Source organism: Pogona vitticeps, chromosome 5, assembly GCF_051106095.1.
Source record: "Pogona vitticeps strain Pit_001003342236 chromosome 5, PviZW2.1, whole genome shotgun sequence".
NCBI classification, from domain to species: domain Eukaryota; kingdom Metazoa; phylum Chordata; class Lepidosauria; order Squamata; family Agamidae; genus Pogona; species Pogona vitticeps.
Genome location: NC_135787.1, coordinates 85,969,561 through 85,993,209, shown reverse-complemented (window position 1 = coordinate 85,993,209; position 23,649 = coordinate 85,969,561). Strand labels below are relative to the sequence as shown.

Sequence of the window (23,649 nt, the reverse complement as noted above, 5' to 3'; positions counted from 1 at the left end):
ACTCCCCCTATTCTGTTTCAACTCTGCCAGTGCGGCCTCGCTCGCAAGGAAAGGACAGGGGAGCAGGCGGGTGGGTGCGTGGGGCTACTCACAGGGTGACCGTCCTGTTAGGAAGGGCTTCGGGAGGCAGGACGCGGGCCAGCTCCAGGCTGCTGCAGACCACCTTTCCTCCGGCCCCCCCTTCGGCGGGCGGCGAGGACTTGCTGCCCCTGGAGCGGCCTCCGCCGTCCTGCTTACAGCCGGCGGGCAGTCCTGAGGAGCCGCCGTCCATCAGCGCCAGGAGCAGCAGCAGGAGCCCCGGCGGAGGGGTCCGGCAGGGGGTCGCCATAGCTGAAAACCGAGGATTATTCCGAGAGCTCTTCTTCTCCCTCTCCTCAGCGAGGGGAGCCTAGAGAGACGCGGGCGACACCGAGCGCTGCAGCCAGGTGGGTGGCAGACGGAGTCGGCACTAGGGCGAGAGGGGCGGCCGCCATGAAGGGACGGAGCTGAGGTGGGGGGGCGGCGCGGAAAGGGGGGGCAGAAGCACCCCAAGAGGCAGTTTACAGAATCCTTTCGCCCAAACGCCTGACTTGTGCGCTCAGGAGCATGCGCGACTCTGTCGCTCTTGAGCACGCGCAGTACTAGTGCCAGAAGATGTCGCGCGTCTTCTGGCTTTGGGGGAAGGCGGGGGAGTAAATTATAAGGTTGGGATTCGGGTTGTTTAGGAACATGGAGTGAATATCAGAGCTATTTTAGTCAATGGTGACCCTGCTGTGTTTTCCTCCTCCTTTTCTAAACACGCTACGACGCCCCATTCCCCACCTCACCCCGCCCAGATTTTGGCGGCTGTTTCTGAGTCTCAAGGTCTGGTGTACTGAAAATGCTTCCATTTCCTTAATCCAGGACTAGGAATTGAACTCGCAAACTCAGGTGCTGCACCCAGATACTGTACTTAACTCACTGAGCTCTCCAGCCAGCATTAGTGTGCCTTATTTCTGAATAAAGTTGCTTCAGATTGTACCTCAGAACAGTGTAAAACCATTAACTCCACTACAGTTCACTCCAACTTAACCTCTCAAGTAAATGGGTATAGAATAGATTGTAAATAAAATCCAATTCATTCTCTTCAGCACTCTTGCTGTTGATATTGCATAAAGATTACAGCAATTTGAATAGAATTTTCAAGGTATGTGAGCTGAGTGGCTTTACTATTTTCATCACCCAGTAAGTTTCCACAACCAAGTAGGAAATTCAACAGAAGTTTACAGTGCAATGCCATATGGTATAAATCAACGCATGCCAAACAAGCAGATGTAGCTTTTAATTAATTTTGCAGGATTATTACTGGCTGCCTGAAACTAGTCCCATTGAAAAAGTCTATTATTTGGATGAAATTGTCCCTCCAGAAATATTTTGAGAGGTGCTAGCAAGTAACGAAAAAATTAAGGTACCGGTACTAACACTAAAACCATCCACTTCATGGACACCAACTGCCTAGATGATGACTAAAATTGAGAAAAAGTTTTCTACATGGATCTCAAGCTCTAAATATTAAACAGAAAAGGCTAGACTAAACCTATGAAGAAAAACAAAACACATTCCTGAATGGATGGAAACTGAAGAGTGTCTCCCACCAGTGCAAGGCTCTAGCTGGGTCATCTGGAAATCACTTAATAGACTTCAAAGCAAAGTAAGAAGTAATAAGAAAGAATAATCAAGTAAAATGGAGCTGCTTGGATACAGGACAAATTTTCTGTGACTGTGGAGAAATTCAGTCAATGCAGCACTTATGTGTGTGCAATTTGTGCCCCACCATGTATACAAAAGAAGATCTAGCAAATATCTGAGATAATGCTATTGAAGTAGTCATTGTAACCCCATAGAGGGATTGGATGTTCTCGCCTTTGTATATAGTATATTCCATTGTCTAGATGTCAATGCAGATATTATGTAAAACTAACTTCATAAAATGTACCAATGTGAGAAATATGTTTCTGATGCAAATGCAAATATAGTCATTACACTAGAGGTGGAGAACATGAGATCCAGGAAATGTTGTTCAGTGGCAGCTCCCATTTACCTCAACCAGATGAGAGAGCTGTGATGGCTGACAGGAACTGCAAGAGTGTTGTCCATTCTCCACTTCTGCATTAGGGAATTAGTTACAGTACATTAAATTGGCTCTAGCTCCTCCTCAGCAGCTATTTTCTGATGTTAAAGGCTTCCCAGTCCTGAGGCTCCTAAAGCAGTGGTCCCCAATCTTGGGCCTCCAGATGTTCTTGGACTTCAACTCCCAGAAATCCTGGCCAGCAGAGGTGGTGGTGAAGGCTTCTGGAAGCTGTAGTCCAACAACATCTGGAGGCCCATGGTTGGGGACCACTGTCCTAAAGGATTCCCCAGGTAAAAGGGATTCCAAGGGAGCCTTGGAACTAAGGTGGGTGGATAGCTGAATTTGTTGTTCTCGTTAAGTCGTGTCTGACTCTGTGTGACCCCATGGACCAGAGCATGCCAGGCCTTCCTATCTTCCACTGCTTCCCGCAGTTGTGTCAAATTCATGTTGGTCACTTCAATGACACTGTCCAACCATCTCATCCTCTGTTGTCCCCTTCTCCTCTTCCCTTCACTCTTTCCCAACATCAGGGTCTTTTCCCGGGAGATTTCTCCTGAGATGGCCAATGTATTGAAGCCTCAGTTTCAGGATCTGTCCTTCCAGTGAGCACTCAGGGTTGATTTCCTTCAGAATGGATAGGTTTGATCTCCTTGCAGTCCAGGGGACTCTCAAGAGTCTCCTCCAGCACCACAATTCAAAAGCATCAATTTTTTGGCGGTCAGCCTTCTTTATGGTCCAGCTCTCACTTCCATACATCACTACTGGAAACACCATAGCTTGGACTATGCGGACCTTTGTCAGCAAGGTGATGTCATCTTTTTAAGATGCTGTCTAGGTTTGACATCACTTTCCTCCCAAGAAGCAGACGACTTTTGATTTCGTAGCTGCTGTCGCCATCTGTGGTGATTATGTAGCCCAAAAAAGTAACATCTGTCACTGCCTCCATTCTATTTGTCAGGAGGTGATGAGACCAGTGGCCACGATCTTAGTTTCTTTGAGCTTCAGACCATTTTTGCACTCTTCTCTTTCATTGTCATTAAGAGGTTCTTTAATTCCTCCTCACTTTCTGCCATCAGAGTGGTGTCATCTGCATATATGAGGTTGTTGATATTTCTTCCAGCAATCTTAATTCTGACTTGGGATTCCTCCAGTCCAGCCTTTTGCATTATGTATTTTGCATATAAGTTAAATAAGCAGGGAGACAATATACAGCCTTGTCATACATCTTTCCCAATTTTGAACCAATCAGTTGTTCCATATCCAGGTCTAACTGTTGCTTCCTGTCCCACATATAGATTTCTCAGATAGATAAGGTGGCACTCCCATTTCTTTAAGAACTTACATACTTTGCTGTGGTCCACACAGTCAAAGGCTTTTACGTAGTCAATGAAGCAGAAGTAGATGTTTTTCTGGAACTTTCTAGCTTTCTCCATAATCCAGCGCATGTTACCAATTTCGTCTCTAGTTCCTCTGCCCCTTCAAAATCCAGCTTGTACTTCTGGAAATTCTTGGTCCACATACTGCTGAAGCCTACCTTGTAGGATTTTGAGCATAACCTTGCTAGTGTGTGAAATGAGTGCAATTGTATGGTAGTTGGAGCATTCTTTGGTGCTGCCCTTCTTTGGGATTGGGATGTAGACTGATCTTTTCCAGTCCTCTGGCCACTGCTGAGTTTTCCATACTTGCTGTCATATTGAGTGTACAGTAGTTCCTTAACAGCATCATCTTTTAAGATTTTTAATAGTTCAACTGGTATGCCATCACCTCCACTGTCCTTGTTGTAAGCCATGCTTTCTAAGGCCCACAGAACTTTACTCTCCAGACACTATCTGGGTTGTCTGGAACATTCAGATTTTTCTGGTATAGTTCCTCTGTGTATTCTTGGGGTGGCTGAATAGGAAACCTTTAATGAATGACAAAAGCCTGTAGCTGATACTATCAGCTTGCATGGGTGTAATTTTACACTAGAGAATTTCAGCCAGTAAGTCACTGAGCTCTGCAAGGGTTATTTTTCAGTACATATGCATGGGATTGCAATGTAGTCAACCTCATCAATAACATGAAAATGCATGTTTTCTATTGCTGTTCTAATCAAACTTATATATATAGGTTGCAACGTAGTAGATAAAATTTTGTCTTTTTGTTTGTTCTTTCTCCCCATTCTCCATAATTTGAAAGCAGGATTTAAAATAATAGGTACTTTCTATATCTCTGTTTTAACAGAAGGAAATCTGGCAGCGCTTCAAACCTTCACACATCTTCAGGGCAGGGAGAGATAAACAGGAACTCCCTTATCCTCTTGGGGAATTTCAACCTGTTTTTTCCCTACTTATATTCCTAATTTTATTTTACTAACTTGCCTTCCTTCATCAGTTCAGATCTTTTTGCCCATACATATTTTGCTCAGGCATTAGTATTCTGCTTTAAAGCCTGGCTTCCGTTTTTACACTCTTCAAGGAAAAACAAATGTTACTGACTCCTTAGTCATTTTTGGCCAGAAAAAAATAAATAAATCCCTATAATTGGAAATGATTATTTGTCAAAACCATGTCTAAGTCCATGGCCAGTTTCATGGCTCATGAAGAACTTAGAAACTTGCTCTCCCAAGCCCCAAATGAACAATCTGAGCAGTAACCATACTAGTCAAAGTCAAATGCAATATTAATTATAAAGCAGGCGAAGATAAGATAAAATGGATAGCCCCAAGAATTTTGGATTGGCTCATCATAGTTTCCAAGGTAAGAAATATTCAGCAATGGTATAGCTGAATAAAAGTTAAAAAGTATAGAAGTTAGCTTCAGTGTCACTGCCATTGTCTATGAAAGATCCTCCACCAATATCACCTACAACTCCCACTGCTGCACGTAGCTGCCTTCCAGGAGCTTCTACATACTCATCACTATTGGAACTATCCATTCCTTGTGTCTTAAGTCTGATGTCTCAGTCTCAACCATTACAACTTGGGTTTGTGTCCCTGCCAGGGGTCCAGCCTCCTTGATGGCATTGTTCTCAGTTTCTCTGACAACCCACTCACCTTGTTAATGCTTGCACCCAAGAGGAGGCAGAGAAATTGCAATTGTTAAAGATTTTGTGTACCTTGGTTCAATCATCAGTCCAAATGGAGATTGCAGCCAAGAAATCAGGAGAAGACTCAAGAGCAGTAATGAAGAAGTTCATCAAGTGCAAGGCTGTGTCACTGGAGATCAAGGCCAAGATCATCCACACTAATGTATTCCTGATTAGAGTATTGTGTACAGATGTGAAAGCTGGGCTGTGCAGAAAGCTGACAGGAACCGATTTATTTAAAATACTGTATGGTGCTGGAAGAGAACTACTGTTCCTGAATATATTTCTGCTTGTGTGGATAATTAAAGCAGCAATCATATACTAATTTGCCTGGAAGCAAGTTCCACTGTGGGTTCCTGTAGAGACTGATGGACTAGGACTCTGGAGACCAGGATATGGTTCCCCCCCCCCCTTGGCCAATGGAAGCTCACTGGGGATGGGGAGTGGAGCTGATAAAACCAATCCTTAATTACCTCATGTCCCCTGAAAGATCTATGAGGCTTGCTATTAATCAGGTCTGACTTAACAGCACATAACAAAAACAAGTTCCCCTGTTTGGAAAGTGGTGGATGAGGTCTTGGGAGACCAGGATTCAAATATCCACTCGGCCATGAAAATTCAACAGGGAGTGCCCTTAGTAAAACTACTCCTTAAATATCTGATATATACGTTGAAAGCCCTGTTAGGGCTGCCCTAAGTTGGATGTGAACTGATGATCCATAACAAAAAAAGTGTTATTGAAGTGATTTACATTTGATTAGACATGCATAAAACTGTGGTATAAGGCTGTATTCCTAATACAGTACTTACTTATCTAAGTCCCAGTTTGATTAGTTTTGAAAAGACACGCATGAGATTGATTCTACGGTTGCCCATGAACTCAACAACGTTTAAAATACTGTTATAGAAGGTCAGGTTGTAGTCTCATAAAACCCCATCGAAACTTCCGGTTACGTGATGACGTGCATCTTCAGCATTGCCCCTCCCTGTAATTAAGCCATGGCCAGTCCGAATCCTACTTGGAAACTTTAAAATTAATGTGGCTAAAGAATTGTGGCAACTGTAGTCCTGAAAAGTAGCTTTTCCCGTTCTAGAAACTGAAAATGTTGCTCATTGTTTGGTCAGTTTAATTGGTCATTGCGGAGTTACTCCCTGAGCTTAGTTAAAAAATGTTGAACACAAGAGGGCGGGAAGAAGAGAGAAACTTATTCCAAAGATAACCGGACACTGAGGCACTATGGGAATTGTAGTTTTCTTTAATTCTTCCTCTCACCTCCTCTATGGGACAATACAATGAAAGAACTACTGTACTACGTCCTCTGTGTTTCCTTCATAGATTTTTTTTTTTTGTGGGGGATGGCGGTTTTTTTTTTTTTTTTTTTTTTTTTTTTTTTTTTTTTTGCTATTTGTTCCATAGATTTACGGCCGCCGTTTGTTCTGTGCTGCTCGTCACGGGAAGAGTGATAGGCGTGAATTCGAAGTGTTACTGTAATCTGAGGAAACCTGTGCTGGCGGTTTGTGGTCATGAGCGCCAGCAGCACGTAGATTTCTGTGTTTCAGCTGCGATCGACAGTGCAGCAACTCTGTCATGCAAGTTGACTTTCATATATTTAGTTTCAGTTACGCCCGCTCATTGTTGCACAAGTCTCTCTTATGTTTTCCCCGAGGAGCTCAATTCCTTCTATAAACTCAACTTTTGTCCGGTAATCAGATATGTACCATAATCTCTTCTTACTCTGAACAATGAAAGATCTTTTTCTGAAAAAGGAATTGGGAAGACCCTGGTGAATTGCACAATCCAAAGGCAAGGAGGTAGGTATTCCGCTGTTAAAAGTCCAATAGCTATCCCCCCTAACTTGCTTTTGGATTGTATACAAGGACATGTCTCTCCCCCCCCCCCCCGTTCATTCTATGTTAATTTATTACAATTATCCCCATTCATATATTTTTCAGAACTGCAGTATGCTTTGGTTTAACACAGAATTCCAGAGCATATAATATGAGTTATTAATTACATATCCACTCTGATTAGAGTTATGGAATGTTGTTAATTACATTTCTATTCTGCTTTTGTGCGAATGAGCTCAAGGTGACTTGCACAGGTTGTTGTTTTTTTGTTCTCTCTTTTGCCACTCAACACTGCTGTGAGGTAAGTCAGGCTGAGAGAGTGAGAGAGGCTGACCGAAGGTCAACCTGTGGGTTTCATGGTATTCTTTGGTTCACAGGAAGCAAATCTGAAATCTACCTCTGCTTCTTCATATTGCAGGTACGTCATTATTGTTTTGGCATATCAGTCTGCAAAGAAGCATTATTATACCTCTGGACAAAATTAAATATTCCTTCTGTAGTGCATTGTATGTGACAAAGGATGTACTGTAGATCCCTGAGCTGGCCTGAAGTTACCAAAGAAGGAAGGACTGGAACTCATTTCGTGTTGTGGAGGGCTTCACTATTAGGATTCTGATAACTTCCAAAGGGTGAGAGGCAGACTAGTTCCTGACCTGTTTGTATCATAACCTGGTGCCTGATTTATTCTGAAAGTTTTAGGGTAAAGTCATTGGAAGCTGTGATGAGCCAGGTTGGACAGACTGACTGCATTTGTCTGTTACGTTTCCACATGTGCTGAGCAAATGGAAGGCATAGTGTTAAGTAGCTTTCCAGTGAGATTCAGCACACATCTTGGGAATAACTACTTACCAAAAAACTAGCATATTATAATTAGTGCATGGAAAAGTTAAATCTTTGGATTACAGTTCCCTGAATTTCCCAGCCCATATGGCTAATGGTCATACTTGCTGTGGAATTCTGGAAGCAAAGTCCAGAAATGTAGCCTTTCCATGCTCTGGTTAATTACCTTTTCCAACATATTGTTTGTTTTTAAAATTGTGATAATAATGCCAACCAGCTACTTCATTGAGTCTTGGAATAATAATTCAGACTCTGGAAAAGTTTCTCGGCATCTCCCACCTATCGTGGCCAATAGTTCAAAATAATTTTGAGTAATATTCTGAACTCTCCATCCAAGTTTTCAGTCAGGAGCAGAATTCTCACAATTGCAGCAATTTGGACTTGGCAGGACTTGTACTATATAAGCTGATTTCTTTAGGCTGAAAGAGGCAGAGAAAGGAGTTCCTGAGAGATTTCCGCTGATAAGGGGAGAAGCAGCACTCAAAACCAAATGAACAAGCATAACAGTCAAGGGAGGAGTATAGTAATTTTCAGGACTCCTCCCTGTCTATGTGGGGGTTCTCAGCTTTGGAATGCTCATAATGCTCCAGTCACATGTGCAACAATTACAAAAGAGGTTTCTAACTCTGAAGCTAACCAGAGCGTGGAAACATTATTGTTTTTTGTTTGTTTGTTTTGTTTATCCTTTCTCATGTTAGAAGGTGCAGTGAGGGCTATATTGCTTAAAGAACATGTTTCCATATCTTTGTTTTTAATGGTGTGTGTGCCATTGAACAGGTTGTGTTGAATATTCTCAATCGGAATTTCAGAAGGAATATAGAATTTGCAGGGCATGTCTGCCCTGGAAGTACATGTCTACATGTCTGCCTGGAAGTGAGTCCTATTGTGCAAAATCCTATTGGGAGAAACAACGTACTGTATGCAAGAGCAATAAAGCAAGCAGGTTTTTCATTTTATGGACTGCTAGCCATGCACCTGCCCATGCAACTAATTAAATAATTGTTTGTGCAACTGAGAAAGACAGGGCACGTGGTAGACAGACTTGAAAACAAGTTATAGCGCTTATACAATGCTCCTTAATGATGTCGTGTAAGGTAACAAGATTCTAAGCACTGAGCTTGATAGAACTGGTTCTCTGATCATGCTTGTAGGGTTGTGCTGTCCTGCCTGGCAAAGATGGCCAAGGGAAAGCCAAGCTGGCACTAGGGTAACTGAAAATATTAAAAAGTTAACATATTTCTCACATGGGGACATTTCAAAAATAGTTAAGACTACCCTTGTCCTGGCCTCAGTTTATGTTAGCATCGTGGCTTGTGTTCCCAAGTTGGAAAAGGTTTGGATCAGTTGTAGTAGGGACTGTGCATTTTGAGCATTTGTTCAACTTTCCTTGCACCCATCATACTGGTACTATATCCCAGTGTCCACACAATGGAAGGTGGAAACTACTGTCAACAGTCAAAGCAGATAAAAAAGGGGCTTCCTGTTTTTGTTTATTCATTCATTCATTCATTCATTCATTCATTCATTCATTCATTCATTTATATTATTTACAGTATATACCACTTTTTTCTGCATAGGGGACCCAAGGCAGCTCACAAAAATTAAAATTGTACAATAATAATGTTAAAATTGTCATACAAAACTATATATTAAAAACAATTAAATACAGTATTGGTGAAGATTTTTAAAAAATAAATTTTGTTTTTAAAATATCTAAATTTCAGAAAGAAAGTGTTCCCTAAGCCCCAAATTGTTGCTTAAAGCAGTGGTCTCCAACCTTGGGCCTCCAGATGTTCTTGGACTCCAACTCCCAGAAGCCCTCACCATCACCTCTGCTGGCCAGGATTTCTGGAAGCTGAAGTCCAAGAACATCTGGAGGCCCGAGGTTGGGGACCACTGGCTTAAAGGACTGCCTGAAAAGGTCTTTGGCCTCTTCCATCTTGTCCTTCCATCAGACAGTCTGGCTTCTCAGGGCAGTGCATTGCAAAGTCTGGGAGCAGCCACTGAGAAGGCCCTCTGTCGTGTCCTCAGGAAATGAGCTTGGGAAGGTGATAGAACCATGAGAAAGGCCTCCCCAGAAGATCTTAAGAGCCAGTAGTCTCATATGAGGTGATACAATCCTTAAAATAGCCTGGATCCAAGACATATAGGGCTTTATTGGTAATAATCAGCACTTTGAATTGAGACAGGAAGCAGACTGGCAGCCAGTGAAGATGTTGTAATAAAGGAGTTGCATGTTCCCTGTAACCAGTGCCGGTCAGCAGTTTGGCTGCAGCAGTTTGAACCAGCTGTAGTCTCTGAACACTCTTCAAAGGTAGCCCTTTGAAGATACAACTAAAGCATGTGTCACTGTGGCCAGATCAGACATCTCCAGGGATGGGCACAGCTGCCACATCAGCTTTAACTGTGCAAAAGCATTCCTGGCCACTACTGAGACTTGTGCATCCAAGCTCAAGGTTGAATCCAGGAGCACACCCAAGCTGTGAAATGAAATTTTCAGGGGGAATATAGCCCTATCCAGTACAGGCTGGACTTTTATCCCCTGCTTTAACTTGTGACTGACCAGAGGCACCTCTGTCTTGTCTGGATTAAGTTTCAGGTTTTTTTAGCCCTCATTCAGTCCATTACTGCAAAATAGGCACTGGTCTAGGCACAAAATATCTTCCTTGGAATCAGATAGAAACAGGAGTTAAAATTGTGGTGTCATCAGCACACTGATGGCACCGAACCCCAAAACTCTGGAAAACCTTCCCAGCAGTTTCATATAGATTGTGAATAACATGGAGGACAGTACTGAGCCCTGGGAAACACCACACAGGCCAATGGTCAATAAATTGAACAGGATTCCCCAACACCACTTTCTGAGTTTAGCCACCTAGTAAAGTTTGAAACCACTGTAAGATAGTTCCTCGTGTCTTACTTCACCCTCATTTTTATATACTGTGCAGATCTGGTTTGTTCCAGTGCAGAATCTACACATGTGGCCCCAGTATCACTCTGATGTTTGTAGATGTTTGTATTTTTAGTGGGGGACTTTTAGTGGGTGGGGAGTGTTTGGGGAATTTTATGTGTGTGCATGTGTCTGGTCTCTGGGTGTCTGTGAATTTCGTTGTATGTGTATATACTTACAATGACAATAAATTATTATTATTATTATTATTATTATTATTATTATTATTATTATTATTATTATTATTATTATTATTATTATTATTATTCAGGTTGATCCATTTGATGATGTTTCTTTCCATTTTCTGTTACATGCTTCTATGTTACTGCCACTCCTTTTCAGGGACGTCAACTCTCCCTGCATTCTTCGTTTTTATTTTTTAAATAATGTTATCACTTTTGAATCATATTATAAAAGCAAAAACAAAAGGAAGCAAGCAAGCAAGGAAACAAAGCAAAAATGTGAAGGTTTAAGAATGTTAGGTGGGTAAAAACAAGGAGAGGAGAGAGGAGAGAGTGAAGTAGATGGAGAGAGGGCCGAAAAGATAGAAGTTGTTCCTGTGTTCTGCTTTTTTATTTTTTATTTAAATTATTACTTTTCCACTATATGTAAGTGAGAACTAGAAAGGGAGCAATTCTGGATCTTAGTGGACAACTGGAACCAGAAGTACCCAGTACATTCAGCAGCAAATGCCCTTCCCATGTTTGGATGTCAGTACTTGGATGGCCTATTTAAAACTGCAGCCAAAAAAATACAAGAATGACTGAGAGCAACTAAAGAATGACTAGGGACAACACCACAGCATGGAAGAGCCCATGCCTCCTCTCTTATCACCCTTCTTCTCTGCCCCTTATTTGAATCTTCTTCTGGGAGATCTTAGCTAGAAGAACAGTTCTGCAGGAAGAACTCTGAGGCCAGAAAGACATTTTTTGGTAGTGGAGGAGGTTTGTACTGAATTTTAATCCCCTACAATCAAGTACATTTTTGAGTTAGGATTGCACTGTTTGCATGGGACAAGAGAGTACTGAGATTTACAAAGCCTTTGTAATGCTTCATCTGTGGAGCAGAGGAATTGAATACTTTCCTATAAGACTCTGTTAGTTCCCCATGGAGCAGCTGTGATCCAAGAATACTTTCAGCTCTACTTAAGAAGCAGCTGTCTCTACCTTTAAAATTCAAACTGTTTTTCTCTGCCAATTCCCATCAGCTAAAGGATGTCACCTACCAAGCCCCGGCTGAGATCCAATTGGCTGAATTATGCAGGTGGAAATGGAAATGGCATCATCAGCCCATGATGTTACTATTGAATTGAAAGCTTCTTGTTGGTGGTCTTGATTTTTGTGGCAATCTGGAGTGATTTTCCAATATTAAAGACAATTGGCAGTGTTGGCTTGGAGAGGCCTCGGAATATAAAGTAGCTGAGTCTAGGTTCAGGAGTTTTGAGAATATGGAAACATTACACAGTCAATGAAATCCTCTTTTGTGTATCTATGCCACATAGATACACAGGAATGTTTTGGAAATAAAGCATTCCCCCACCCCACCCTAGGTCCAGAGGCTCTCATCTAATCCCTTTCATCACAGAACGGTCATGTCATGAAGGGGTTGGGGATGAAAAATGCTGGCAGTGACAAAGCTGTCCTGGCAGTGGCAATTTTTGGAATTTGAAGACACCCCCTCCTAGCCTTCAACAAGTTCCCCACAACAAAAGGGATTTCCATAGGAGCCTCGGGAGCATTGGGTGGAGAGATTAGAAATGTCTTGTTTGCGTCTTAATAATTGCCATAGGTGATGACATCATCAGCATTCTGTGTTGTAGCTATATAATTCTAGCCCATATTTTGCCCTCGATAAGCTCAAGAGTATGGAATATTGTGAAGAAAGGCAAGTTGGGGTATGAACTGAATATATATACATTGGCTGAATGGGAGAAACGCCGTCTGTAATTTTAAATCATAATTAGTCTTTAACCGTTCTCAAAAATGATGAGAAAATTGGGAGAATTGTACCTTATCTCTGTTTTCTTTCAAAAGGAAATTTACTTAGGAAGATTGAACTTAAAGGAAGCATAATTTAAAATTTTACTGGAATTGCCTAAATGCATTCCTATCTATACAACTACAGAACAATACATTCTGCATGAAAAGAGATGCCTTTTATAGAATTGCTACAGTTATATTTTCTCTGATAAAATATGTGGCAAATATAGTAAAATGTATATATGTTTTATATATTGCAATTGTCATTTTTAGCCCTGCCCCCCTGAAAATGCAAATTATCAATTTATCAGTGCGTTGAAGTAACATGATGTCTATGTACTTATCTCTTGATGTGAGTAAAGCAAGAAACGTAACTGTTACATGGAAACAAAGTGTATTTTCTTTGTTAATCTTAACACAAATAGTAGCTATACTAAATGCTATTTTGTTACAGTCAGTTTTATAACCAAGGGATATAAAGTCTACCAACTACAAATGCATCAGAGTTTTTATTTATCACTGAAGAAGAAAATTGTATTCACTCAGGTTGTTGATTAGGCTTTGCTAGATAGAGGAACATCTGCATTGTGGAGTAAAAAAGGCATTTGAAAGAGAGCATTCTTGAAGAATCTAATGGTGTATCAGCTGTATATTCTCACTGTGAAATACTGTAAGAATTGTATCATAATTTGGTCAAATTTGTTGACACGTTAGAACAAAATTTGCAGGATGTATGCTTTTTAAAACATCCTTTAAGGCTGACACAAAGTCTGCAGTGCTTTGTGAAAACTTCCAAGTTATGCGGAATTATCCCTGTATTGCAGACCACATGCTGGTTTTCCTGTGGATCCCTTCTCTATTTCAGCTCATAAGCCATACATACCCAACAACTGTTTTACAAAAAGTAAGTGATATCACATATCTAGTATGCATCATCAAAGAGGCACAACTCCTTGTTTTGTTTATGACTTTGCTGTCCTTATAATGAAGTATTGAAAAGTAAAGTTTCTATGTGCACTCTTTTTCCCTTCTGAAACTTTATCCCCATTTTACAAAGGTAAGGGTTTCTCCTGACTGTCTGTCTATCTGTTTTTGTTTTCTTTCTACACTGCCTTTCTCCCCATAAGGGAATCAAGGCACCTCATAATCTGTTAAAACAATAGTCACAATCTAAATTGCCATAAGATACAGTATTAAAAAACAAACAAATATACAACAATATTAAATCAACAACTCTGTATGGGGTGATAGGTTCTTCAAATAGTCTGGACCCAAGCAATATCAGGCTGTACAGGTCATAACTAGTGCTTTGATTGGGCCTAGGAACAGACCAGTGGCTGCTGAATCAGTTGTAGCAGAGGGGTTAAATGCTCTCCATAACCAATGCTAGTCTAGCTGCAGGCTTTTTGATCTGGCTGAGATATCAAGACTCTTCAGAGGCAGCTCCACTCAGAGTGCATTGCAGTAATCTAGAAGGGTAAGTAACTGAGGCACATTTCACCATAAGCAGATCAGACCTTAGATGTACTTTGGTTAATAAATAAATAAATAAATAAATAAATAAATAAATAAGAAAGAAAGAAAGAAAGAAAGAAAGAAAGAAAGAAAGAAAGAAAGAAAGAAAGAAAGAAAGAAAGAAAGAGGGTAAGTGGACCAAGGGAAGAGGAAGGCACTTTCCAGTGACTTTCCTCCCGGGATATTTTGTTTCTTTTTCTATCAGCTATTTAGAGGCACCTTCTCTGCATACTGTTTTGCCATTTTGGATTGAAGGAATTAGTGACCAAAATTCTAGTGAATATTTGTGTGGAAGAAGAATCACAGAAATTGACACAGCTAGTTGTTGCTAATTGGTAAGCTGTTGGGCAAATTATATTGTGGGCAAGAATCCCACAGAAAGAATGGTGTAGCCCTCATAGTTGACAAAAGAGTGGGAAAAGCTGTAATGGGATACAATCTCAAAAACGATAGAATGATGTCAATACTAATCCAAGGCAGACCTTTCAACATCACAGTAATCCAAGTTTATGCACCAACCACCAATGCTGAGGAGACTGAAATTGACCTATTTTATGAAGACTTCTAGAACTGACATCAGAGAAAGATGTTCTTCTAATTCTAGGGGATTGGAATGCTAAAGTAGGGAGTCAAGAGATAAAAGAAACAACAGGAAAGTTTGGCCTTGGAGTTCAAAACAAAGCAGGGCAACTGCTAATAGAGTTTTGTCAAGAGAACAAGCTGGTCATCACACTCTTTTCCAAAAACACAAGAGGTGACTCTATACATGGAAATCACCAGATGGGCATTACCGAAATCAGATTGATTATATTCTCTGCAGACAAAGGTGGAGAAGCTCTATACAGTCAGCAAAAACAAGACCTAGAGCTGATTGTGGCTCTGATCATCAGCTCCTCATAGAAAACTTCAAGCTTAAACTGAAGAAAGTAGAAAAAACCACTGGGCTAGTCAGGTATAATCTAAACCAAATCCCCTATGAATACACACTGGAAGTGAAGAACAGGTTTAAGGAACTAGATTTGGTGGACAGAGTGCCTGAAGAAATTTGGATAGAGGCTCGTAACACTGTACAGGAGGCAGCTACGAAAACCATCATAAAGAAAAGGAAATGCAAGAAAGCAAAGTGGCTGTCCAACGAGGCCTTACAAACAGCAGAGAAGAGAAGGGAAACAAAATGCATGAGAGATAGGGAAAGTTACAGGAAATTGAATGCAGACTTCCAAAGAATAGCAAGGAGAGACAAGAGGGCCTTCTTAAATGAACAATGCAAAGAAATAGAGGAAAATAACAGAAAAGGAAAAACCAAAGATCTGTTCAAGAAAATTGGAGGTATTAAAGGAACATTTTGTGCAAAGATGAACATGATAAAGGACAAAAATGGGAGGGACCACAGAAGCAGAAGATATCAAGGAGAGGTGGAAATAATACACAGAGGAATTATACCAGAAAGATATAGATACCCCGGACAGCCCAGACAATGTAGTTGCTGACCTTGAGCCAGACATCCTGGAGAGTGGTCAAGTGGGCCTTAGAAAGCCTGGCTAACAACAAGGCCAGTGGAGGTGATGGCATTCCAGTTGAACTATTTAAAATCTTAAAAGATGACACTATTAGGGTGCTACATTCAATATGCCGCCCAGAAGCCACTGGTAATGGTGTGGCTAAAAAATATTGTAAATAAATAAAGTTTGGAAAACTCAACAGTGGCCAGAGGACTAGAAAAGATCAGTCTACATCCCAATACCAAAGAAGGGCAGTGCCAAAGAATGCTTCAACTACAGTACAATTACACTCATTTCACACACTAGCAAGGTTATGCCCAAAGTCCTGCAAGGTAGGCTTCAGCCCCGAATAGTGAGTGCTTCTATTAACAATGAAACCGAATAGCGATTAGTTTTTCGGGGCTTTTTTCGCTTTGAATAGCGATGTTTCCTATGGGCGATTTTTGATTAGCGATGGTTTAAACAGCCCCGTGTTGGCTGGCAGGTGAGTAGGCGGGCTGGTGGGCTGGCCGGCCCCGTGGCCAAGCCATAGGTGAGCCCTTCCCACTTGCTTCGTCCTCCCGCTGGACGTGGGCGGGATGGGGCTGGGCTGCTGAGCCAAGCCAAGTGGCATCGCTGTGAGCAAGCACCTGGCCGGAGCCCTCCTTGCTGCTCCGTACCGCCCCGGTAGGTGCATCCGCAGAGGCCTCTTTTCTGCATGGGGTGTGTGGTGCGGGTTGCGGGGAGGGGTGCAGATGCCGCCCAGCGCCCGCTTGGGATTCCCCCGGAGGCCACCTGGTGGAACTCCTGGTGTGGGGAAGTTGCTAGCAAGGCAGCCCGTGGGGAGGGGCAGGCGGACAGGCAGGCAGGCACCCAGCCCGGGCGGAATGCGGCGAGCTCAGCCCGCAGGAGAGCGGGAAGGAAGAGGCTGGGAGGTGCCTTGGCTGGGCAGTGGAAGGCGAACCTGCGATGCACCCGGTCCAGCTGCCTCTTCGGGCCGGATCCTGCTTTTTGGGAGCGATCCGCCATGACCCCCTTCCAAGCAACAGGCATTGCGGCTTTCCCAGCGCCGCCAACTCCCCCCCCTTCTCGGTTTCCCTCCTTTAGATTAAAAAACTCCCCCATTCAGATGCATTGAATAGGTTTCAATGCATTTCAATGGAGGAACCGCGTTTTGAATAGCGATGTTTCCTATGGAGATTTTCCATTAGCGATGGCAATTCGTTCCAATTGGAACAGATTAGCGGGCTTTCAATGCATTTCAAGGGGAAACTGCATTTTGAATAGTGATGAAATCGAATAGCGATGTTTTTTGCAGAATGCATTAACATCGCTATTCGAGGCACCACTCTATATGGACCGAGAACTCCCAGAAGTACATGCTGGATTCCGAAGGGGCAGAGGAACTAAAGACCAAATTGCTAACATGCGTTGGATTAAGGAGAAAGCCAGAGAGTTCCAGAAAAACATCTACTTCTGTTTCATTGACTATGCAAAATTATTTGACTGTGTTGACCACAGCAAACTATAGCAAGTCCTTAAAGAATGGGAGTGCCTGACCACCTTATCTATCTCCTGAGAAACCTATACGTGGGGCCAGGAAGCAACAGTTAGAACTGGATATGGAATCACTGATTGGTTCAAAATTGGGAAAGGAGTACAACAAGGCTGTATATTGTCCCCCAGCTTATTTAACTTATATGCAGAATACATCATGCGAAAGGCCGGACTGGAGGAATCCCAAACCGGAATTAAGATTGCCGGAAGAAATATCAACAACCTTCGATATGCAGGTGATACCACTCTAATGGCAGAAGTGAGGAGGAATTAAAGAACCTCTTAATGAGGGTGAATGAGGAAAATGCAAAAACCGGTCTGAAGCTGAATATCAAAAAAGAAAAAAAAAACCTAAGATCATGGCCACTGGTCCCATCACCTCCTGGCAAATAGAAGGGGAAGAGATGGAGGCAGTGACAGATTTCACTTTCTTGGGCTCCATGATCACTGCAGATGGTTACAGTAGCCTCGAAATTAAAAGACGCCTGCTTCTTAGGAGGAAAGCGATGACAAACCTTGACAGCATCTTAAAAAGTAGAGACATCACCTTGCCAACAAACGTCCGCATAGTCAAAGCTATGGTTTTTCCGGTAGTGATGTATGGAAGTGAGAGCTGGACCATAAAGAAGGCTGACCATCGAATAATTGATGCTTTTGAATTGTGGTGCTGGAGGAGGCTCTTGAGAGTCCCCTGGACAGCAAGGAGAACAAACTGATCCATTCCAAAGGAAATCAACCCTGAGTGCTCACTGGAAGGACAGATCCTGAAACTGAGGCTCCAATACTTTGGCCATCTCATGAGAAGAGAAGACTTCTTGGAAAAGACCCTGATGTTGGGAAAGTGTGAAGGCAAGAGGAGAAGGGGACGACAGAAGATGAGATGGTTGGACAGTGTCATTGAAGCGACCAACATGAATTTGACACAACTCCGGGAAGCAGTGGAAGATAGGAAGGCCTGGCATGCTCTGGTCCATGGGGTCACACAGAGTCGGACACGACTAAACGACTAAACAACAACAAACAATATATCCAGCTTGGTTCTGATCCTAGTTTATAAGCAATCATTCTTTGTACAGGTGTCTTAGTTCAGGCATCACAGGAAATGCTGTTTTAAATAAGCAAAATGTAGGTGTCAATCTGGAAGAATAGAGGAAGAAATGGAAGGCTTAGATTTGGGCAGAGCCTGATAGCAATGAATTATACGTAATGGAGTTTCCTAAAATGTCTTAGTTCTAAGAGAAATGAGGAATGTAATACCATTATTTTTGTGAAATAGAACAATAACATCATCCTGCTTCTTGCCGCTGCCATGTCTCAGGTCCCCAAGCTGAACATGAACCATCTGCCACTGCCACATAATCTCAGAGACCAGCAACTGAGATGGAAATCTCATTTGAACCGAGCTCATGAAGAAACCAGGTGCCTCTGGTGGAGGAGGAAGAGCCCCTGATGGGATTGCAGGAACCCTGGCACAGACTAAGATGCATCCACCCTCTACAAGGCAGCTTCTGAGCAGCAGCAGTACTGAAGAAGAAACTGGCAGAGGAGCAACAGTGGTGGCACTCAAGCTAACTTTTGTTAGTAGTGCACAGACAATGGCAATGGTAAATCCCTACTGAACATTCCATATGATGAAAACCCTATGATGAGCCAGTCCAAAATGAAACAAGATTGTGACGTTTAACCACATGACCCCTGCTTGTTTCACCAAACACAGAGCTCACACAAGTATCACAACACATCCTTTACCTCGCTGCTGCCAGTTGATCTCTTTACCAACTATGTTTCCTATGAAAGACTGAGGTCCATTCAGTACTTAACTTTGAAATAGAAACAGGTTTATTGGTTACAAGTTAGTTTAGGAATAGTTCTTAAGCACATTCTTAAAGTTGCACAAAGCTTCGATATTTTCCCTTAACCTTTTCTATCTTAACTGATACAGATAACACTCTGACTATTAACTCCTTAAATTCTCTTTCTGCCTCAAACCCAAACTGACTTCATTTCTCTTCAAACCTTTCTCTCTATCTTCTCTCAAAACTCTATAACTAACTGAACTAACTTACTAAACTTCTCTTAATTGACTCATCCCTCCCTTCTGGTTTCTCTGGCTCCGCCTCCCAACAGCTCCCATTGGTGCAGGCTAATACCATTACCAGGGCTTGAAAATTTTTTGAATGTCTCACCAGTCAGTCAAAATTTTCACCAGTCACATGACCAGACTTACAATTTATGTTAAATTTAAACTAGGCACTTGTTCACTTTTATTTCTACGTAACAATGTGTAGAAACCGAAAATAAATTGTAATATGTACATGGGAATCACTGATTCATATCCTCAGACTTCGGTTGCTTGGGAGTTGTGAGCTGAAAAGTTTTGGGAACCACTGCTGTAAAGGAAGAAATGGAACATATGAACATTGCTGTACTTGGTGGTGTCAGTGAACTAAAATGAAGTGGAATGGGATATTTTCAGTCAGAGAACAACAATGTGTTCTATTCTGGAAAGGACAAACTCAGAAGAAATGGAGTGGCTCTAATACTGAGACAAGATGTAGCAAAGGCAGTTAGGAGCTATAATGCAAGATCTGATTAAATAATATCAATCAGACTCCATGGGAAACCTACCAATATAATCATCATTCAGGTCTACACTCCAACTATCAAAGCTGAAAAAGATGAAATTGAAAGCGTTTCTACATGGTGGTGCTGTTGTCTAAACCGCAGAAGCCTGTGCTGCAGGGTCAGAAGACCAGCAGTCGTAAGATCGAATCCACGCAATGGAGTGAGCTCCCATCGCTTTGTCCCAGCTCCTCACCAACCTAGCAGTTCGAAAGCATGTAAATGCGAGTAGATAAATAGGTACCATCTCGGTGGGAAGGTAAAATGGCATTCGCTAGTCACGCTGGCCACATGACAACGGAAAACTGTCTTCGGACAGGCGCTGGCTCTATGGCTTGAAAAGCAGGATGAGCACCGCCCCCTAAAGTCGGACATGACTGGACTGAAAACGTCAAGGGGAACCTTTACCTTTTTATACAAGCATCCATGAGGAGATTGGTCACGTACCAAAACTAAACATGCTAATAATCATAGGTGACTGGAACACATAAGTAGGGAACAACGCAGAACCAAGTACCATTGGAAAATTTGGCCTAGACAACAGAAGTGAAACAGGAGAATGACTCATAAAGTTCTGTGAAGCCAACAATCTGTTTACTGCAAATATATACTTCAAACAACCTAACAGATCACTGTACACATGGACACCACCAGATGGTCAATATAGAAACCACATAAACTAAGTAATTGGAAACAGGAGATGGAGAAGCTGTACCATCATCATAATCTTAGAACTGCAAAGTTGGAAGGATCTCTAAGTATCATTGAGTCCAGCCCCTGTGAAGAAGGCACAATAGGTAATTGAACTTCCAACCTCTGGCTCCACAGCTAGATACCTAAACAACTGAGCTATCCAGCAATTCAATAATCATCTTATAAATGCAGAGCTGGGAGGGACCCTAGGGATCATCAAGTCCAGCCCCTGTCATGGAAGTATAGTGGGGAATTGAACTCTCAACCTCTGGCTCCTCGGTCAGATACCTAAACAACTGAGTTATTCACCTTTCTTTCTGCCAAAACAAGACCAGTAGCCCATTGTGGTACTAATCATGTACGGTTAACAGCAAACAGAGTAAAGCTGAAAATAACACTAAAAGAATCATAGTGCCAAAATATAATTTTAATAACATTCTTGATGAATTTGAAGTTCATGTAAAGAATAGAATTGTATTACTAAATTCAACTGACCATAAAACAGAAGAACTGTGGATTAAAACCAGTGATATTATTGAAGAAGAATGGAATAATACAATTCCTGTAGTAGAAATAAGAGAAAGCCTGGATGGATGATGGAAGAAATGCTTAACATTGTCAAGGATGGGAAATAAGCAAAAATAAAAGGTGACAGAAATATAGTCAGAGCCCTGAATGTGTTTTTTCAGCAATAGTCATGTAGAGAGAAATAAACTACTATAATAACCAGTGCAAAGAAATTCAAGATTACAACAAAATGGGGGAAAATCAAAAAGGGAAAGTTAAGCCTAGGAATGCTAAATAACTGACAGAGAAACACACTATCTGACCAGGAGAAAATAAAGTGGAAACAATATACTGAAGATATATGTACAGAAGAGATAAAAAATAGTAGACTTATTTGAAGAGGAATCCTGTGGTGAAGAATCTGCAGTTCTGCAAGCACTAAGAAGAAATAAGTCACCAGGGGTAGATGGAATACCAGTAGAACTGTTTCAAGTCAAAGAGACTGAGTGTGCCAAAATAATGACAAGACTATACCAAAAAATATGGAAAACCGAATGTGACGATCGCCCACGTCACTCATGCCATTCATATTCATGAGCTGATTTGCATGAGCCTGTGAGAGGACTAGAGAGGCAGAGTCAGCAGCTACATGAGGTTTGGTGGGAGAAGGAGGAATCAGATAGGGCTAGTTAAACAGAGAGAGAGGGAACAGATACTGAGAGATAAAGCTGGTTAGGAAATTAGGTAGAGAAGGTGGTAATGATATAGCAAGAGAAAAGAAGTATGTAGTGAGAGAACTGTTGATGACTTGCTTGAGTAAAATGTTCATCTGAGAAACTTGTGTTATTATTCAATCTGTTTCACTTCAATAAATAAGTTCTGTTTCTGTTCACAACTCAAGTGTTCAGATAAATGTCATTTATATTGTGGATTGAGGTAATCATTTATTTATTATTTAATTATTTATTTATTGAGGTATTAATTAATTATTATTTAATTATTTATTTATTGAGGTATTAATCAATCAATCAATCAATCCACTGGTGGCAGCGAGAGGAAAATGTGATGTGAGCTTTTGTGAGGAAAAGACAAGCAGGGGCCACAAGGGCAAACGAACAATTCCCCCACTGACTGAAAACACTCAATATACATTCCAATCTCCAAGAAAGGGGATGCCAAGAAGTGTAGTAACTATTGTTTCAATTTCCCATGCAAGCAAAGCGATGCCCAAGGTTTTGCAACAAAGGTTTTGATCTTACAGCCTATGTAGTGAGAAATGCCTGATGTTCAAGCTGTATTCGAAAAAGGAAGAGGCTCCTGAGATCATATTCCACGTATCTGCTGGTTACTGGACAGCACTAAGGAATTTCAGAAGATCAGTCTGTGCATGAGACTACAGCAAAGTCTTTGACTTTGTGGATCATGAGAAACTATGGGTTGTTCCGAAAGAAATGAGTGTGCCTCAGCACTTGATTGTCCTGGTGCAAAACTTGTATTGTGGACAAGATGCTATCATTAGGACAGAACATGGACAGACAGAATGGTGATGCAAAGGCATCAGACAAAGGTGCATTTTAGCCCCCCCCCATCTGTTCAATCTGTATGCAGAAGATGTCAAATGGAAGGCCAGACTAGATTCAGATGAAGAAGCAGTGAAAATTGGTGGAAGAAACATCAGTTATATAAGATATGCAGATGACACCATCTTTTTCACAGAAAGTTGCAGTGACTTGAAACAACTTTTCGTGAAAGTGAAAGAAAAAGGTGTCAAAACAGAATTACAGCTGAACATTAAGACCAGAATCATGACTACAGAAGAACTAAACAACTTTAATATTGACAATGAAGAAATAAAAATTGTTAAAGATATTGTATACCTAGGTTCACTAATCAATTCAAATGGAGACTACAGCGAAGAAATCAGAAGGTGGCTGAGATTCAGAAGGGCAACAATGAAGGAAATAAAAATATCAGAGACTTAAGTGCAAGATCATTCACACTATTTTATTCCTGATTATTTTGTACAGGTGTAAAAGCTGACTGGAAAAAATAGGTTTGTTTCAAATACATTTCTCGAGGAGAGCTTTGCAGATACCCTAAAATGTCAAAAAAAGAAACAAGTGAGTTCTACAGCAAATCAAGCTTGAATTATCTCCAGAAGGAAAAATGATGAAACTGTGATTGCCCTACTTTGGGCACATAATGAGAAGGCAAGATTCTCTGAAAAAGACAATAATGCTCGGAAAGGTAGAAGGCAACAGAAAAAGAGGAAGACCAAATACAAGATGGAGTAACTTCCTAAAAGCTTGATCTTGCAAGAGCGGAACAGGGCTGTTGAGGACAGAACATGTTGGAGACCACTCATTCATGGGGAGGTGACTTGAGGATACATAGCAACAACAACAACATAATTTTTGTGGCATTACAAATACTATTTATTTGTTACTTTTATAACATTCTTGGCAAATTTTGAAAGATTATTGGCAATTTTTCTATTCTTAA

General features: G+C 41.4%; 2 protein-coding genes across 8 annotated transcripts in view; one reads left to right on the top strand and one right to left on the bottom strand.

The window, feature by feature from the left end:
- The window catches only part of ADGRA3 (adhesion G protein-coupled receptor A3), a 90,349-nt gene extending 90,021 nt beyond the window's left edge, over positions 1 to 328 (bottom strand). Inside the window, exon 1 of the mRNA XM_020780432.3 lies at positions 93 to 328. Coding sequence (XP_020636091.2) covers positions 93 to 328 — 236 coding nt within the window. The remainder of the gene's footprint in view (positions 1 to 92) is intronic.
- The window catches only part of LCTL (lactase like), a 170,127-nt gene continuing 146,769 nt past the window's right edge, over positions 292 to 23,649 (top strand). The window contains exons 1-2 of one of the 7 annotated variants that reach the window (XM_073001099.2): positions 6,774 to 6,967; positions 7,381 to 7,421. The gene's annotated coding sequence lies outside the window, so the exon portion shown is untranslated. Of the gene's footprint in view, positions 426 to 6,417; positions 6,968 to 7,380; positions 7,633 to 23,649 lie in introns of those variants that run through there. The other 6 variants (XM_073001098.2, XM_020780437.3, XM_020780434.3 and 3 more) reach the window with 6 other exon arrangements.